This window comes from Chroicocephalus ridibundus, chromosome 1 (genome assembly GCF_963924245.1).
Source record: "Chroicocephalus ridibundus chromosome 1, bChrRid1.1, whole genome shotgun sequence".
Taxonomy (NCBI): Eukaryota; Metazoa; Chordata; class Aves; order Charadriiformes; family Laridae; genus Chroicocephalus; species Chroicocephalus ridibundus.
Window position 1 is genome coordinate 204,914,333 of NC_086284.1, and position 20,707 is coordinate 204,935,039.

The following is a 20,707-nucleotide window of genomic DNA, read 5'->3' on the forward strand; positions in this document are numbered from 1 at the left end:
TTTATACACAGAACTATAGCAGAAAGAGGCTGAAGTTCAATGCAGGGAAAAAAAACAGTAAGAATGGGAGATGCTATCAATACACAGCTTGACTTTTGTTCCAGAGACTCTAGCTTTAGCAGCTGAAGATTTCTCTCTCTCCAAGATGAAGGAGTTCTTTTGCTAATACACCAGAGAGCGAAGTGCAGCAGCTGGCACCGCATGTGCTTGTGCTGCGGGGTGGAGAGGCAGAGGTGAGGAAGAGAGCTGGGATAGGAATATTTAAATTACTGTAACTACTGTGGCAGAGCTCTTGAATCACTGCCTAGCAGCAGAACAAGGAGGAGTGGGAGAAGTTCCCTGGGGATTATAGATCTTGGCTCCACGGAAGGAGCAAGCCAGACTGAAGAATGCTACATTTTAATACCCTTGCTCTGAACTATGAAGATCAGAGATCAGTAGCTTTCCAATCCCTTTCATGAGTAAAGTTATTACAATGAAAAACTCCTTTACAAAAATTATCTTATCCAACTATTCAGAATACTGTCTGTAAAGGAGTTAAAGCAGAAGGAAGTGTTCTTAATCCACTGGACAATCTGAGCAAAGGGTAAACAAGACTTGGGAGATCCCAGGAGCAGATTTCAAGGCTTTGGATTGCACAGCTCCGCAGGGGGAAGTCTTCTGCTAAACACCTGGAACAGACTATGCGAACTACTACCAATTACAAGTAATTGATTCGGAAGGAAAAAGGGAAAAAAGAGTTCAAAACATCAAGGGAGTATGGTATTGAGACAGCAGCAGAGTTCTGAGAAGACCTCCACAAACAGGGGAAGTAATCCCTCAATATTCCATGGAAAAGTTATATCAAGTGCCCAACTGGAACAGTTTAAGGCTCTATGTGTACACAATATTACAATATAGCTGATACGAAGCCAACAGAGCCCTGTCCTGCAGACCTTTCATGGTTGATGACTATTTAGACAGAAGACCTAGTTCTCGCTGTAAGGCAAAGTGGATCTCATCCAGAGGATACTATAAGCAGATGCTACCAAGAAACTGTGCAAAGCCAGAATCAGGAAAGCAGTAGCTCAAAACTAACATCACAGCAAACTCTAGGAGCACACAATAATCCATTAGGTCACAGGGCTCATAACGGAGAAATGCTCACATTAACCAAGAGGGGTCAGCCAAAATGCGATTGGCAGGCTAATGTAACGATGGTCCAGCCAAGCGGAAGGCAGGACACAGCAATGATAAGGAAAATAAACAAATTAAATAAATAAGTAAAGCAAGCAATTTCACATCAAGAGCAGATACCCACAAACCACTTTGTGTCCCTGAAGTTATGCAGAAAAATAATTCAGCAGTGGAAGGGGTAAACGTCTGGGTGACTTTAGCTCGAACCAGTACAGTGGAACAGCTAATTAACTACCCATTGAGCGGACAGCATGAGGGAGTTAGGAACTCTGTGTCAGGATCCCTAGTGTCCCAAGATTGCATACATATTAGCACCTACACTGAGACTCTTGATGCCCTCCTATAGCTCTGACTCCAGGGTTCTGCAAAGCTGTGGGTCTGTGGCTCACTGCTCCCAGGGTCAGGGCTCAGCCTTTGTGTGGACAAAAGCTGATGGAAACATACAGCACAAATTAACCTGCATTCCCCGTCACAGCACCTGACTTCCAAACAGAGCTGCAGACTGGCCTTTCCATGAGCTCCCTCTTGAATCAAATTTAAAACTTTTTGTTCTCATGCTTAAAACTCTACTTAATTATTTCCCTTTCCCCCATGCTCCCTCCCCTGACAGCACTGAATCGATTCTCTGGAGAAAGCATTTGGTGTGCTGTGACTCATCCCAACCTCAGTATGCATGTTTCGATTGATACACTTGCCTTTTCCCTTAAACAACCCTGTGCTTTTTGGTAGCATTATCACCTTTGTCTGATCCAGATCACTCATTCACTCCATTTAAGCTTTCTTAAAAGCCCGTAATTGTTTTTATAGGCAATAGAAAGAAATTATCTGCACAGAAAAAAAAAAAAAAGCATCCGTAGCGTTTTTATGGCATCTGTATTAAGTGAAATAATAATGTAAACACCTCGCTATTGCCTTTCTCTTTCCCTGTATTTCATAACTTACTTGTTCAATTAAATCTATAGCTAAACTGTGGGCTTTAGGGGTAATTTTAGGTTTGGTGGAGCACTCAGCACACTTCCGTATGATAAAAAATAACTAGTAGAAACAACTTAAACACTCCAGTTAACCGATGAGTTTATATACATCAATGTACAGCAAGAAGATTTAAAATAAGAAAATAAAATTCTTTACAATCATATTAGTGTGTACATTCATATTAATGTATTTCAAGACCATCATTCATGGTGGTGAACAAAAGGCTCTCTCTATATATGATGTATCAGTTACAAAAATGCCATTTCTGGAGTTTGTGAAATGGTCAAGAAAACACACGTAAGAGCTTACACAAGTCAAATCTGTAAAATTCTGTTGAAAAGTTCAAGAGAATTCATTCTTAGCAGCACTGCAAAATGTTGTTCATTACAAAGAATCTCTTACCGGATCTAGGTTCTTAAAAAGAAGAATGTCCTTGCACGCCTCCTGCAGTCTGTTTCTTTGATCATCTGTTTTAGGGTGAATAATCTGAGGGATATAATAGAAAAACCTTTAAAGTGGTTATCGAATAGCAGCACTAGCTGAAGGATTGAGCTAATTCAGCTAAGCATTTTACACAATATTTTGGCCATGCTTCGTAACACTTTCACTTCAAAACCTTCAGGATTTGAATAAACACTCAATGATAACATTATATCACTGTAGCATTAGCAAATGAAGCACTGCTGTACTTAAGCTAGCAAGATCTTTGCATTTGTAGAACCCAGTTTGTTTCTGCAAGCCATCCTAGATACCTTTATCTTAACTATTGCTGCATAAACACTAGTCTACGACTCTCTAATCATATTTGGAGCATGCACGTTTTATAAAAAGCACCACTGTTACATTCAGCCATTTGCCATGACTACTTCCCAAAGAATATTTTGTGAAATAGTATCTGTGCTAAATTTTTATCAGAAGTTTCACAGAGTAAACAATAGACTTGACACTATTCAAGTGAGCCAGATTTATTAAATTACTGATGTCTGGTTAATGTGAGTATCAATCAAGTTGTTTATTGAACTCATATGCTTAAAAAGTTATGCTAGGTTTCAAAGCTGTGATGCTACAGGTAACCTTTTTGACAGTTTTACAAGCCAGAAATTAGGTAAGATACGAAAATTTAAACTTGTCTCAAAAGTCATGCTATTTCATATTAAAAGCTAAGTAAATGCCTTTAAAAGGGTGACATAAGTAAAAGAAATAAATATAGTTCACTAGCCATTGCATTGTACATCTGAGAATCTTAGTGATTTTAAAATTAAGATTGTTTCTGCCTCATGAAAAATACTAGAATATTGAGGAAACTACTGCAAGATTATGAGGACATCAAATAAGTACTTCTGGGCAAATGCAATTGCACAAAAATATTTCCTTAACAGACCACGTATCAAAGGTGTGGTAATTTAGAATAATTACTCACATCAGGTCCTACATGGGTGACTATTACAGAGAATTTTTAAATATTCCTTTAACATGAAAACTCCACAGATTATTAAATTATATTATAACAAGGATGCTTTGGGGAAGGAACGGTAATGCTGGTTACATTTTTATTCCTAAATTTAATGCCTGAGAACTGAAAAAATAAGTGACTCAAAGCATTAAATACCCTAGATTCTGCGTCGTCCTCTTCCTCATCAGGATTGTAAGCTTCTGCACACACTGAAATAAAAAAAAAAAAGTATAATCTCAATTCAAAGTACAATATTGTTCCATAAGATGTACAGAACAGAAAATGCATTGTGTGGCACGGCAATAATACGCAGTAACGTAACACACCCAATAGAGAATCAGAGGAGATCCTACCGATAGGGTCCATAGCAGGTCATCTCCAAACTTCCCAAGAAATAAAGCTACACTTGTATTATTTTTAGACATGTTTTTTTAATGTGTTTTAAAAGATCTCTAATATACTTAGAAACTTCTCACCTAACATGTTCTAAGTGATCTTACTTTACTGTCAATTTTTTTTTCTGATGTCTAAAGTAATTCTTGCTTGTTAGAATTTAAGCTATCCATGCTGGATGCAGAGATCAGATCATTTCTCTCATCTGTGTATGTTCAACGTGGTTTGGGTTTTGTTTGGTTGGTTGTTTTTTTGGGGTTTTTTTTTTGGGGGGGGGGGGGGTTGGTTTGTGGTGGGTTTTTTTTCATACTTGAAAACTTTTCTCTCCTACCTATCTTTTACTTTTTAGGGTAAATAATTCTGGTTCTTCAATCTTTTCCTTAGAAGTCATGATTTTCAGTTCTCTAACTATCCTCATTACCATTCTCTGAACTCTCTCCAGTTAGCCCTATTCTTTATTGAAGACTGATGCTCAAAACTGGACACAGTATTTGAGCTGAGCAGAGTACTGAGTACAACAGCTGAATTACTCCATACATTTTGCAGGCTACATCTTTTTCATCCAACCATACCTTTTTCACAAGAGCTTGATTATGTTTACTCATGTAATATTCATTACTTACGGATTGTTCTCAAAACCCACTGCTTAACCAGCTGTGTCCTGTACACAGCTATTCTGCCCAAGTGTAGCACTTACACCTATTAAATATTACCTTATTCCCTAAGACATTTCTCCAATGTGTCAAGATCATTTTCCATTCTAATCCTGTTCTCTGACATCCTTCCAATCCAATCTCAACTTTGTGACAACTGCAAATTTAATAAGCGTACTCTCTAATACATAACCCAGATTATTACTGAAAAAAGCAGAATAGCGTCTAAAATAAACTCTCGTGGAATACACACATGGTAGTGAAACAGCAATAGCTGCTTGTCCAACCTTCTCCAACCAGTTTTGCAGCTAAATCCCATGCAATTTACACTCAGACACTGCTTGATGTTCCCTAGCTTGTTTATAGGGCAGTCCTGTGAGACAGCATTCAGAAGTTTCTTCAAGTGAAAATGTAGGACGTCTGCTCCTTTTCTTTCATCCACAAGCTTTAATCTCTTGTTACAGGGTATTAGATAGTTCCAACAAACCCATGCTGATTGCTGTTTGTTGCCTTCCTCCAGATATTTAGAAAATGTTTGAATATTTGTCTGTAATTTCTCTAGAAACAGAAATTATTTGTAAACCTGTGACAGGTCTCTTTCCTCCGTAGCTCCCCCACCCTTTTAAGGATCAGTTTTTCTATTTTTCTGTTTTGTTTTTTTTCTTTTTTTTCCCCACACACACTTATTTATCTTCTTCAGATTCTCAATGGTAACTGCTAACAGAGCTGAGACTGATTTAACCAATTCTTCCAGTTTCCAAGTATAGCCTGTCTCAGGCACAGCTAACCTGGGAACAGCTAACTCATTAAGGACTCTCTGATTTGTCCTTTCTCTATTCTATGTGCTCTTAATACCGCTAGTGAAGACTGATGTGCTTCTGTTAAGCAGTGGAGCAACACTTTCCTGGAACATGCTCTTACCAGAAATATACTTCCAGAACAATTTCTGTTACTACCTATGTTCTTTCTGTACACAGTCTTTTCTTGCTTCCTTTTTTTGGCCTCAGGTTCTTTCTTTTTTTTTTTTTTTTTTCTTCTCTACATCTTTGCTATTCTTCTGCACTTGTTCTGAATAATCCAAATTAGTTTTATACATGGTTCCTTTTTGTGCATGATATAAATAAAATGCTTATATTTTAGAAAGATTTCTTTTACTATGTTTTCTGTCCTCCTCCTATGCTGTCTCAATTTGCATTTTTCCTCTTTATATTTTTTCTTTGCAGAACAATCAATTTCTTTAACTTCTTTTCTCCAGACTCATTTCCAAAGAGATTATGCCCACAGTCCTCTCACATCCCCTTGTCCTTCTGATTCTTTTACTCATCATCTTTCCCTTCCTGAAATCTGTGAGCTCTGTCATCCCAGGGTAATTCTCACTCAAGCTGCCTTTTGTCTTCCTATGCTTAAACAGTTTCTCCCTTAGAGTTGCTATCAAATAGAATAGCTTCCCCTTCGATTGCTTTTCCCACCATCTCAAAATTTGGTAAGTGCATTGCAAAACACGTTGGGCAACGGGTATTCTCCTTTATTGGTTTCCAACACATGACTGATTAATTAAAATCTTGCATCATCACTATTGCCTGTACTCTGCCAACAAAAATCCCCACCTTCCTGATCCATTTAGTGGTCTGTGCAATGCCTGCGTAACAATGGAGCCCATGACATTTTCCCCTTTTAGTATGACTCCTGGATCATCAGTATGTCCACCTCCCTCTACAGCTGGGTCACAGCACAAGTGTCTGACTCAATACACAACTGCAACAGCCTCTTCCTCCTCCCTGTCCTCCCACCACATCTTTGCTATACTAGTTCAGTCACTACTGTCTCATGGATTAAGATTTCAGGTCCTCTTGTTTATTCCCCATATTTCTTACATTATCATACAAACAGCTTCTAAAGTAGTGACGAGGTGGACCCATTAACCTCCTCATTACCCCATCCAATTCAGATGATTTCATGGCAAAGCATATCATTGCATGTATTATGCATAGTCCCAAAGGAAGTATTGGTCCTCACTGTATCAAGCACCCAGCAAACACTAAAATGACAACTTGGTATCTTCAAAAACGTAAAGAAATTTGATAGAAGTCCCTCTGGAACTGACTGAAAGATTCCTACCAAGTTTACTAGGAACAGAATTATTTCCCAAATAATTACAAATGCCCACAAAAGGAATTCTGCAATCTGTTGAACAATACAGTATTTTACCTCTACATAAACAAAATGTTCCTACCGACTGTATTATGGTACTACAGTTACTTCAATCTTGTCTGAAATAAACTTTAGGGGATCTTACTTAAATAGCAACAATAATAACATGCCAAGTAAGCACCATAACCCATCATAATGTCAATCACTACTTTGTTTCAGCTGGTATCAGCCTCTGTGCCCTAGTGCATGTATGTGTACATAAGAGTCAACAAATCTGTATTATATGTGCCCGAATTTTAAAATGATTTACCATCTGTCTTGAGAAACTCTTCTGATTACAATTCTGTGCTTATTTTGCCTTGGTTTACTTTTTTGCTATAATCAAGGATGCATTTCTCATTTGGGTCGCAACTTAAAGATTAGACCAATGCTCTGGCTCTGCAGTTTTAAATATGGAATTTCCTTTCCTTCATTGCTTATTTCAGTAACCCGGCTTACAGACTTTATAGTCTAGTAACATATTAATTTCTAAATGCATACCACTAGATGTCTCATGGAAAAACTTGATACTTACTTTTGTTCTTGAAATATGGTCTCTGACATTACTACGGTCCACTGAATTTCATGACGTGAACATTAGGGTTTGGCACATGAGAATCCCAATGACATAAAACATCTAAAACTAAATGAGATGCCTCTTATGTAGACACCCACATCTGCAGAAGTCATCTGGATTCCAATTACAGTCAATGGAGAGAAACCGGCACATTTACAAAGTGATTCATCTGACCTGCATTACATGTCCAGACTAAGATGAAATTAATTAAAAACATGACTAATTGGCTGAGATAAATCTTATCCCTCTTGAGGTGAGTCCTGTTAGTTATAACAAGCTGCAAGACTGGTTCCTCCACTTCTCCATTTAGTCCATATTTCTTGGAAAACAAAGAAATTAATCATCTGATGATGACGACAGGCTGCTCGGGCAATAGCATACCTTCTTTATTAATTTCATATATTTCCAGGAAGACAGTCTCTGGTCCCCATCTCTTTTGTCTAAGGCTTGACTGGTAGCACAGACATTAATTTTTCTGAACAATTCCACTGCTGGTGGCTGCAATACTCATAGTGTTCAGTATTTTATTTTTCTACCTCTCTGGCTCATTCCACACTCCTGACTGTACACAGTACATGGTGACTTTATCATGCTCAAATGCCTTGCCACATTTTGCTACGTGTCATTGCTCAATGCAATACTCACATCATTGCTCAAAAAGCAGTCCTTATGCCATTCGTAGGGACCTATTTCATTCCATGCATAATTATGGCATTAAAAATAGTGATACAAACACTGTAAATATTTCTCCATTAGTTGCTAAGATCAACTAAATGAAATTATTTTTATTCAGTTTTTCAGGTTACGGTTCACATATAATTCCCCAAGATGGACACAAACAAGCCCAAATACATCAACACAAAATATTTGTAGGAAAAAGCCGAATTGTCAAAAGGCAGTGCATTATTAAAATACACATGCACTGAAAACTGCACACAGCTCTAGATGGATTGCTTTGTCAGCAAGAAGAGGTAAGCTTTTCTAACTCATCACTCCAAGTAACGTCAATTTTCCGTTTTTCAGCTAGTAAATATGTTCTATATTCAAAACCAGAAATACATTCACTTCAGATACGAATGAATGAATTCTAAAATGAAAATTAACATACAGTTATTAAGACCACAAAAAATGTTAGTCGTGCTCTATTCCCTTGATGTTTCAGGAAATAAGAAGCTATCGATAATGAAATGAATGAAAATGCACATAAAATCATAAAATAATGCATTATACTCAAAATATGACAGGATAAACAATCAATATGGGTGTAACCTTTCCAAAGCACAGAACCCCCAATTGATAAAGCATATTACAAAGAATATTACAAGAGAAGAAGAGCTGTGGAAATATTTCTTCATCCCATTTGCCATTCAGGGCAAATTAAGACTACAGTTTTGGCAGCACGACTATCAGGCTGGAGCATAAAAACAGACCATCTCTAGGCACTGTAGCTACACCAGCTATGCCCGTCCCCTCATACAGCAAGAACGTAACTTCCCTGCTTTAGCCATATGAAAATTGCTAAGGTGACTTAATGGCAGTGTGAGATTCTTTTCCATTTTGTCAGGACGTACTTCTCTTCATCTACTAAACACAGATTAAAAACATGCTGCACAGAGACTCCTTGCACGTCAGGTGGTAGTTCCAAACTAGATGGCAAATACAACTGGACCTCCAAAGTTTCTGACACAGAAACCCATTTTTTAACGTCTCACCAGTTCCTGCCACTGCAGGAGGAACTAGCAAGAGAGCCCTGCACCCCAAAAACCCAATTTCATAAGTAGTTTTTATTTAAACAAAAGCAACCCTGTGCGATGGTAGCAATGAGAAATAACTGGTCATGGTCTCTGATGCTTCAACTCTCAAGTCCCATACTATTTCTAGACCTGGTTTTGACTGGACTACATGTAAGACGAGACTGAAAAGCTGTCAGTAAACACAAGGACTGAAGAATAACCCAGAGAAAGGAGATCAACTTTCTCCTCTATCTGAACGCACAATGAGATGAGATAAAATTCATCTGATTCCACACATGAGGTAATAAGGCCATACCAACTGGCTCTGCTGCTGAGATGCACCATTTGTGCAAAACCCTGAAACTATTTCAAGGACTTAAGTTTACTTTAAATATAAGCTAATTTGGAAAAAAGCATGATAGTTGGGGCTATCATTTCCCAAGGTACTGTCAAAAAGAAGGCATCTGTGAAACGCCTACACCTGATAGGGTCACTGAACTGAAACTTTATCTAGGCATAATTAGGCGAATTAATACACAGAATGTGTATTAATTAATACCTTGCAATTCCGCATTATTACTATTTTAGACATAGAACATTTAGATTACAAATGTTATCCAACTGAAATAAAAGTATGTATGCTCAGAAAAAAAGTCTGTTAATCAGAGACACACAAATATTCTTGAGATTCCCTCACATGCAACAAACCAAAAATTGAAGAAATACCCCTCCAATCTACCAGATTTATGGGGTCATGACTTTTGAGCAGTCCACTACCTAACACGAACCACTAAGTGCTCAGGATACCAGCCTAAAAATCCAAAGCTGCATAAAATCCAGGCAGCTTGCATCCTCTTAATGATCAGGAAGGTGGCCTTCAGTTCATTAGGCGGGTGGCTGACTGAGCTGGAGCACTGCCAAGACAGTCTGTTTCAAGATCAGCTCTCATGAAGAGCAGTTATATACTCTTGCTGCTGCTGTATAGACTGAAATTCTCCAAAGACTGCCTGATAGTCATGAACACGTACCAAATACCGGGTTTGCACTCAGCTACGCAGCTCAACGGCAAAACCTTTTGCCAGAGTTGGAAGATCTTGCTCAGCCAGCACGACACACTTGCAAGAAATCAAGACACACACAATCAACTTTTCTCTTGTCCATCTGCTACCAGTGCTATTTCTAATTAGTCAAACTTCAAGATATTTCTTCCAGCATTTCTAAATAACATGAAGTGCCTAATATAACATGCAGCATCTTGAATGAGGTCCATGCCAATAGTGAGTAACAGAACCTCCCCAGGATTCTCTGTTCCAAAGTCTACATGGAGTTTATTCATATTTCACCGATCCTCACACTGAAGCAGGGATTTCATCAAGATTGTACCGAATACTATGAAAGCACATTTTAAGAAACGTTATGACTCACACGAGACATTTTTTGGATAACTTTATCCCAATTGAGTTACTCACGTAGAGGGAACCTTTGCACAAGTTCCTTAATATTATTTGGTATATCCTTAATATTATTTGGTATATAACAGTGAAAATTGCAACGTGTCAGACTGCAGTACCATCCTGTACTCCAGAGGCCAAAGCACTCTGCATACGCTCATTGCTGGGTCAAAGATGCACGCTCTTCCCTGAAATCATAGGAGTTCGAATCACTAAATAGGCTCCTCCGCTGAAACACTATGTTCGAACTTGACCACAAGCAGCTGAAAAGACTTCCCTATTTTTAAATAGGGAACCAGAAAGGGATATTAACAGAATTTCCCTAAGGACCTACATAGTACTTAGTAGTCCTCTTTCTAATCCTATTTCAGTTCTTTCCATAATTGTGTAATTTGTCAAGATGGATCTAAAAAAACCACCAGGCTTCTGGCTGATGGTAGGAGACAGTTTTGCTTGGCTTCTCAGGAAGTGCTTGACTTCATCTGTCTAGCTGGTGAAAACCAGCGCAAACACACATTACGGTGTCCAGAACACTGCAGGTAGTTGTTAAACAATAAAATCATTATAAAAGAAAGATGCACTTCCACTAGAAGAGCTTGCCAGTATATACCATGTACTGTACTACTTACTCTATAAGCTTTCCCAATATAGCATATGGAGTAGCATAACATACAGCAACATCCTGTACTCCGATGTTGACTTGTACAACCTTCTGTTCCCATTCTCATGCAAGTCCAAGCAGTTCACAATACTACAGTGTGTTATTTGGGATGTATCTGAAATATGCATAAATATTTGACAAAGTCTGAGCAAACACAGAGCTCTTTGCATACCTTTCAACTTTATATTTGCTAATACTACAGGATAAAAACAGAACTGCACCTAGCTCTTCCTCCCATATTTAGTACTTCATAGCCGTCAACTACAGATTTTCTTTTTCTTATTGAAAAGTCAGCATCAAGAGAATCTCAATGTACATTATTTTCCCACTAGAAAACTTGTCCCTTACTTAGAAAGTGAGTCAATATAAATTGCAACTATTAAGAAAACATATTCTGAACAACGCAACCTAATTTTTTTGCCTATTTTGTATCTGCTTTATACAATCAGATTTAGTATTATTTTACGTCAAAATATTTTTCAGGATCCTAAATACCTTTCAAACACTGAAAACTGATTTGCTGCAAACGTTTTAAAAACTGAAGCTACAACTGTTCATCTCCAGAGCCTACATCCTGAGAGGTACATATAAGCATTTTTAAACTAGTAACATAATAGTACAGTTTAAAGAAACTATATACAATGCAGTAAACCACAACAGCAGCTTGTTTTTACCCCAAATGAATTATCTGTCCAGTCTGACAGCGTTTGTAATTTATACCATACATCGTGCCAGGTTTCATATAATACAGCCAAAAATGATAAAATAGTTGCTGTTGATTTTTACTAAACTATGTAAACTTCAACAAGAAACTATTTAGATGAGTTCTAATACATTTGAAGACACATTACAGTGGTCAATAGCTTACTTAGCCACTTCTTGGAAAAATTACCATAGCCAAACTTTTCAAACCTGATGGCAAAATTATATATATTGAGTTCCTTAAAGAGGAGACAGAAATAGACATTCAAACGAATTTATTACCCATTAATCTCTTTTAATCTCTCCTTTGGTTTGTCCACTCATATCTTGCCCTCAGTCTTGCAAAATATCTGAAAAGGAGGTATTAGTTTTGGTTGTTAAGTGAAATACATGTATTTGGGGCTTAATTATTAAAAAAAATTTTTTTTTCATGAGCAGTTTAATGTGAAAGACGTGTGCAGAAAGACACAACTGAATTTACAAGCCTAGTAGAGTAAAACATGAAACTATTATTACAACAGAAAAAAAAAAAAAAGAAAATAGGACAAAAATACAAGTAGAGAGAAATGCCAGAAAAGGAAGTACTCAAATTTTGGAGTTATGAGAAGACATTGAAGGTGAGATGTAAGAATCAGCCAGACATAGGACAGGGTGGGTAGAAAGAACTGGGAATTACTTATGAAAAAAAAAAAAGTAGAAGTAAATCATAGAAGTAGAAGTTAATCATAGAAGTAAATAAGCGTATTGGGTTTGCATGGCAAAGTTCTGGTCGCGGGGGGGCTGCAGGGGTAGGCTTCTGTGAGAACCTGCTAGAAGGTTCCCCCATGTCTGACAGAGCCAATGCTAGCCAGCTCCAAGCCCTTCAGCCAACGGTGGCAGCACCTCTGGGGTAAAATATTTAAGAAAGGGGGAAAAAAAAACCCTGCTGTGCAACAGCAGCCGAAGATAGGAGCGAGAATATGTGAGAGAAACAGCCCTGCAGGCACTGTGGTCAGAGAAGGAGCAGGGGGAGGAGGTGCTCCAGGCATCAGAGCAGAGATTCCCCCACAGACCGTGGTGAGGCAGGCTGTCCCCCTGCAGCCCACGGAGGTCCATGGTGGAGCAGAGATCCACCTGCAGCCCATGGAGGATCCCACACTGAAGCAGGTGGATGCCTGAAGGGGGCTGTGACCCCGTGGGAAGCCTGTGCTGGAGCAGGCTCCTGGCAGGACCTGTGACCCTGTGGAGAGAGGAGCCCACTCTGGAGCAGGTTTGCTGGCAGGACTTGGGACCCCGCAGGGGACCCCAGGCTGGAGCAGTCTGTTCCTGAAGGACTGCACCCCACGGAAAGGGCCCATGCTGGAGCAGTTTGTGAAGAACTGCAGCCCATGGGAAGGGCCCAGGTTGGAGAAGTTAGTGGAGGGCTGCCTCCCGTGGGAGGGACCCCATGCTGGAGCAGGGGAAGAGCGTGAGGAGTCCTCCCCATGAGGAGGAAGAAGCGTCAGAGACAACCTGTGATGCACTGACCGCAACCCCCATTCCCCGTCCCCCTGCACTGCTTGGGGAGAGGAAGGAGAGAAATCGGGAGGGAAGTTGAGCCCGGGAAGAAGGGAGGGTTGGGGGGAAGGTGTTTTGAGATTTGTTTTAATTTCTCATTACCCTACTCAGATTTGATTGGCAATAAATATTTCCCCAAGCAGAGTCTGTTTTGCCTGTGATGTTATTTACTGAGTGATGTCCCTGTCCCTACCTCGACCCACGAGCTTTTCATCATATTTTCTCTACCCTTGTCCAGTTGTGGAGGGCAGTGACAGAGTGGCTTTGGTGGGCACCTGGTGTCCAGCCAGGGTCAACACACCACAGTAAGTTAAGACATACAGAAGGGGAAGAGGTGAAAGACTCTTCTCCAAGGCACTCTGACTAACCTACTGGAGGAGGGGGAGTGCCTACGCTACGTAAAGGAACACTTGGAAAAGTTCAAGTAGAACAAAAAAAAGGATAAGAAACACAGAATTCAAGAGGGGAAAATGAACAGTAGAACACAAGTCTGCTGGCAGGTCACCAGGTAAAACAGCCAAGCACCACCCTGATTTAATGTGACTGGGGCGAAGAAGGGGGTAAAGGAGAGGGACAGATCTGTTACAGATCTGCAAAGAGTTACAAAGGCTAATGAAACCAAAAGGTGGTGGTTATTATATAGGACCACATATTTATGGCTATTTTATATGCTGGTGTTTTAAAGACTAACACAAGACCTTGATAGCTAAACCAGGGATGTAGTAAGGGAAAGGAAATGATTAGCCATGACACACAAAGGAAATAATCACTGATGACAGGACATGTAAAGATATAAAAGGATTCAAGAAAACAGAAAAATTGTAGATTAAGGGCAGATGAGAGAAGGTGACCTTCAAGCCAAAGACTCATGCAAAGAGTGACTGCAGGGATGTTAGGGACAAAGCCAAAACTATTGGCTCTGACAAGCTTGTCTCGGTCAGCAGACTGAACTGATTTGACCAAGACAAAATTAAAAACCTGCCAATAACGGTATGATCAATCATCCAGCAAAATGAAGAAGGCACAGATAATACTAAATCTAGAATACTCCTAAGAATCTTTGGAATGACATCCAATAAAGTTATAATTACAGGAATTCCTCAGAGGCACGCATCAAAACCAGTGAACAGGGCAGACTTGGTTTGGGCAGCTAAGGGAGTGCAAAATTCAGTCTCAGCAGGGTTCAGAGAAAACCCTGCATCCACATGGGATTCAGAATAGCAAGCTGAGAATAGGCACCTAAAAAAGAAGTGGCATCATCCTTTTAAAAGAATGGTTGCCATAGCAAATTTACCTTTGCTTTTCACAGCTGTGGGACCAAGGGAAGGACTCTTGAACCCACCTTTCCCTGTTTTCCAGAAGTGCCCTACATTCTACATCACAAAATACTCGGTAATGAGATGCTCCTCGTTCCTCTTGGGCCCAGGCTGCCATGCAAAATAAAATGCAGTAATAAGCTGAAGGAGCTTGGCTCCTGGAATTTTAGCACACTGATTTTAGGTATGTTGGCTTTGGTCGAATGGGTAAGTCATGCTCACATGGTCCTCTATATAAGAAATATGATAAACCAAATTTACTAAACAGGTTCCAGATCAAACAGGAAGACAGGTAGACAAAAAACATTATGGAAAATATTTCTGCCAAGTTTTAAAAAGGTTGATTTTGAACATCTGGTTTCTCAACAATTCCAGAAAATCCATTTAAGACATTTTGCTGACAGGATTCTCTTTAGATAGCCAAAGGAAGTTTAAAAGACAAACCATAACTATGAAATAATATATGCTGGTTTACTTTTTCATAGTCAAAATATAAACTGTTATTATGAAATAATACTGACACTACATACCAAGGTGAGAATGCCAGCACCCAACATAGCAGTCACTAGACACTCACCTACATCTGTAATGCTGCAGACAACTATAACAAGCCAAAAGATGGACTACAAATATTACCCTTCCAAGAACTGGGACTGTAATCTCCCTGAGAACACAGATCACCACACTCATATTCCCTAACAATAGAAGTTGTCCATAACTCCATGACTACTTACCTTTCAGAACAAGAAAGAAGGCATCACGGTCTCACAGAACTAGTTAATCTTTTTCTAAAAGAAAAAACAAAGCAAAACAAAACAACAAACCTCCACTCATTCACCTGAGTTGTCACTACTTGGAACTAATATTTCTCAGAACGTCCTTAGCCAAAGGTAAATGCAGACAGTGTACTCTGATGACTGAAAAAAAACGCATCTTTATTCCCAGCGTTCTAAACACCCTCCCCCCCGACACACATACACATTTGGTACTATTATGAACTAATTACTTCTGTACTCAAGAAACTGAATGGGTGAAACACACAAACTGATGTGAATCTAGCTTTTCCCTGCATACTGTAAAACTAGTTTTATTTCTTCTTCTTTCTGTGGATCTTGCAGATGTCCACAGTGCTGTTTCACTCCCTCTTGTTTTATACTATTATAAGATGCAGAAAGGCTGAATGAGGTGTCATCAACACATGTAGGACACTCCAGGCTGTATTACTCTTTTATGCTGGTCACCACCACTTAACTCTGTTTTCTCAGTACCTACTTAAAACCACATTGCGCTTGAAGAGAAACTGGCTAAAGATAAACCCAGGAGAACTGACATAATGTATGCAGGAGAAGATCATTGATGAACACCTGGCAATGTGACCTCAAACAGCCTCAGACTGTCAAGACAGATGTTTTGGACTTCCCAGTCTACTCCATACCCAAATGGCTGTGATGAAAAAAGCACGTTTGTCCACCTGCAACTGACCAAAAAAAGGTTGTTCTCATTCCACTTAATGAAGAAAGGACCAATGTGATCCATGCACGAATGGCCTCCAGACTTCTGCAACAAATATCTAATAATTACATCACATTATCTTGGAAAAAGCTGACCACATCTCCACAAATACTTTGCTGCTGTATTCCAGTCCCTGTTCCAGTATTCTCCATATTCTGCAGAGTTCCTTGTTTTGCACAAACGTCAACTCATAGTCTCGTCTTAATACATAGAATCACCACTGGGCCTGGCTCTTGCATTCCCTGCACAACCACGACCTTACACTTTCAGCAGAAAATGAAATTGTCAGACAACAGGAGAAAGCTCATGAGTGTGAATGCAGCAACTTTCTCAGCGACTGAATCCACACAAGAAAACCTCAGAATAAAAGTGGACTTGCCATTTTGAAAAGTAAACATAAAATTAACGCTTCTAACTTGGTTTCCTCTTGGTCAGCTACACATGCAAAACAGATCCATACTTTTAGAGAAATAATATACACATTAAATTATTTTTACTGAACAGAAGGGAGGAAAGATTTTTATTTCTATTTTCACTTCATGAGAGGAGAGATAATAACACACAACCCCTCTGTAAACTACAATTCCTTTACATTTTGAGGGGGGGAAAAAATGAAGATGCTAACCTGAGCCAGATACCTTACATTTACTGAAACCAATATCCTAGGAAATCGTGTATGCTAGGTGACCGCTTTTCAGAAGAGCTCCTAGAATTACAGCACAAGTTAAACAAAGGGTTAACATCTCACTTTGCAGGGTGCTAAAATTCAGGCTTACAAGTTCAGTCTTTTTCTCCCAAAGGAAGTACCTAGAGATACTCTTCAGCAACAACGCTGTTAAATATCAAAGGAGAATAAACGAACCCTTAGGGTAAGACAGAGCAGCATCTAGCTTCTTCAGCCAAAACAGTCATTTGTAACAGAATGTTCTTTTAGAGATAAAACTTAGAGGGAATAATCAAGGCCACAGGGAAAGCTGAAGTGACCCCAAGGAAACTGTATTCCTTTATACATGTCCTGTGTTTAAGCAGCAGTGCTAAAGAGCTTCTTGATTTAATTTGTATACAGTTCCCTTGACACTTCTAGAAATTTCAGGTTTAATGATTAAATAATCATTCAGTGTAAAAGTTACCAAGATAGCAGCACAGCTGGGAGATAAAAAGAATACAGTAGTTGAATGAACCAGACCATTTGCTGACTGAGGTAGCCACTGATGATATATTAAATAAAACTATTCTAATTCTAAAGAAATAGAAAACAATAAAAAATAAAAGCTACAAGCATTAAAAATAAACAGTGCCAGGCTTGGGATACTGTGACAAATGAATTTGAAGGTACTACATTTAATGCAACCACTTATAAATCAACATAGGGTTTTTGTTTTTGTGTTTTTTTTTTTTTTTTTTTTTTTTTTTTAACACACTCAGGGGCCTTTCAATGTGCCAACCTGCAAAGCGAAGGTAAAGTTACTTACTAGTTGAAGCTTTCGAAGATGTACAGTACACACAAGCCAGTGTATAGATCATTCAAGTCTGGTGAATATTTTTCAGCTTAGACTACCCTCAGAAGAGGCACATGCACCCAAACATCCCTTGTCCTCATCCTCAGCCCTGTAACAGCACAGGCTGGGCACCCCATGCTTAGGGAGCTGCTCCCCTAGAACGGCCCTGGGGGTCTTGGTGGGCAGCTGCTGACCACGAGCCAGCAGTGCCCCAGCAGCAAGGAGGACCAACCATCTCCTGTGCTGTATGAACAGGAGAAGCAATCATCCCCCTCTGCTCCACACTCGTTAGACCACATCTATAATACTGGGTACACTTTGGGGGCCTCCAATACGGGAAAGACATGAATGAACTGGAATGAGCTCAGCCAAGGGTCAGCCAGGATGGTCAAGGACTTGCCCTGCAAGCAGAGGCTGAGGGAGCAGGGTTTGTTCAGCCTGGAGAAGACACAGCTTTGGGGGACCTGAGGGCAGCCTGGCAGTACCTATGGGGAGGTCGCTGAGGCTCTGCACACTGGTGCATGGCAGGCAGATGACAGAAAAAGGCCTGAGTTGAAACTCGTGGGAGTCGCAGACTGGATATAAGGAAAACTTTTCATCACGAGGCCAGTCAGGTGGTGGAGCTGGCTGCCCAGAGAGGTTGTGAGGTCTCTCGCAGTCCTTGAAGGTTTTCAAGAATGATCCCTCAGCAACCTGGTCTGATCTAAGAACTGGCCTGCTTTGACATGGAGGTTGGACTAGAGACTTCCCAAGGCCCCTTCCAAATTGAATTATCCTAAGATCCAGAAAAGTTCAGTCATTGGGAAATTATAATTTTTACTTTGACTCCACAAGTATATTCACATTATCTGTACGTCCAAATTGTTCCCCTGATGCCATTAATTACCTGGCAAAGGGTATCTGAATGGTTATCAAAAAGAGCAACTACAGAACCACTTGCTAAAGTGCCACAAGAAAGCTCAAGCCTTTTCTGTCATCACTCAGTAAAGGATACATCTGATATCACTGTTCTTGAAGATGGGTGGAAAAATTACAGACATTCCCTTGCAGACTTTGACCTGGTCCTGTCACAAGGAAAGTGTTGCAGAACCTGAAGAACAGTGACCTGCTTGCTGTGTAGATTTATCACAGAAGACTACAATGAAGCCAGAAGTGGAAGTAAAAATCAGTGTGAAATATCACAAAAAATCAGCACACCGCTTGTGACAGGAGACATTGATGCTGCGCAGTTGACCAAAAGGTAAACCATTGATTCACGGTTAGTACAAACTAGAAATTTATTGTTCCAAAGTCAACAACTGGACAAGTGAACTTTATAATCTGTGATGATACAAGATTTGACTTTTAAATGCTTATTTCGAGAACCAGATGCAAAAAGAGAAATGGATAATATGGAGAAAATGAAAAGTCTGGTTAATAAAGGGATACACAGCAGAATGATGATCAAAATACGGAAAAAAATATTTCCCAATGCTTAATGTGAGCAGCATCTACCTTCAGCACGCTGGTAGAGACTGCAGGAACTGCAGACCGCCAAATGCATAAAATACAAAAATGCCATCAATTGTAGCCCTGACCACATTATTGGTGTTTGTGTCCCAATGCCCCTAACAGATTAAAGGGACCAAAGTTCTTTACTGTTTTATGGTAAAGAAACTTCTGCTTCTGCGTAGCTCATTTGAAATCATTATTTTGCAGATATTGCCTTTGATTTAACCATCTAAGGCCTCACCTGAGGCTCCTTACTTTGATAAAAGCATAGAATGAAGCAAAGGGGGTAAATGTTCATCATATCCAACAATGGCCTGCAAATTCTTTAAGGAAACCAAGACATTGTCCTGGTGACTGGAAAAAAAAAATTAGGAGCCATCATATGACAGATTCTTAACAAACATCAGCATGTTTCTATACAGGCCAGAACCCTGAAACCACAATGTTCTAGTGAAAACAGCAGCTGCCATGAACCTTGAGGCCACATGTACATACATGGCCTCATGTGTACCTCAAAGATATTCTGGAAGCAATGGGGGCTTCTGTTAGTCAAAGAAAGCTAGATAAAGACAACGCAAGATCTCCATAAGTTGCCATCTTTCAGAACAAACAAAAACTAATGAATCACAAGTCAGAATCACAATGATGAACGCACTTTTTTTTTTTCTTCAGACTGCCAGGCATTTAACATCACCAGGAACGAACGAACTGCATCAGAACATAGAAAGTCCACATTCATAAAAATATGTTTCCTCAGCAATTCTACAGGCAGTAAAATGGCAAAAGATAGCATTTCTCCTAAGAAAGTCAACTGATTTCAGAATGACCTTTTTACAGGAGAGCAACACCAGAAGTACAAACAACTGATGCAAAATACCCATGGGGTCTCCATATGTTTTAATTACAGAAATCTTAAGCTAATCTTCCACTCATCTGAACATAACCCAACAAGAACCGTAGTACATTAAACACTGTCCTCTCTAGCATGAGATGGAGAACACCCAGCCAGAGCCATTGTCTCAAGAGAATGTAGGGGGGGGGAAAAAGGTTGAGCCCACATCCTGAAGAGATACACACGTCTACCTACTTCATAATTACGCAGTTGAATTGAGGCATCCAATACTAGTGCTGGTTGAATTCTAAACGGCAAAGATTGGTTCCTCAGTATTTACATTAGGAATCCAACAATCCATGAGGTGTAATGAACTACCATGACTCTTACAATACCCACAGCTCCTTTTCCACCTTCTTCAATGAGATGCATTTCCAAATCACCACCATCACCACTCACCAAAGAAAGTGCCCAAGAGAATGTTAATTTTCATATCTACATTTACATTCTAGGGACTGCATCACAGCACCGAGGGTCTAAGATTATTTCTCTTTTTG

At 39.6% G+C, this 20,707-nt stretch overlaps 1 protein-coding gene across 1 annotated transcript in view; it reads right to left on the bottom strand.

Annotated features, from left to right (window-relative positions):
• The window catches only part of PRKAR2B (protein kinase cAMP-dependent type II regulatory subunit beta), a 94,161-nt gene that overhangs the window by 21,324 nt on the left and 52,130 nt on the right, over window positions 1-20,707 (bottom strand). The window contains exons 3-4 of the mRNA XM_063323437.1: window positions 3,761-3,813; window positions 2,554-2,637 (exon numbers count right to left, since the gene is read on the bottom strand). Of these exons, the coding sequence (XP_063179507.1) occupies window positions 2,554-2,637; window positions 3,761-3,813 (137 nt within the window). The remainder of the gene's footprint in view (window positions 1-2,553; window positions 2,638-3,760; window positions 3,814-20,707) is intronic.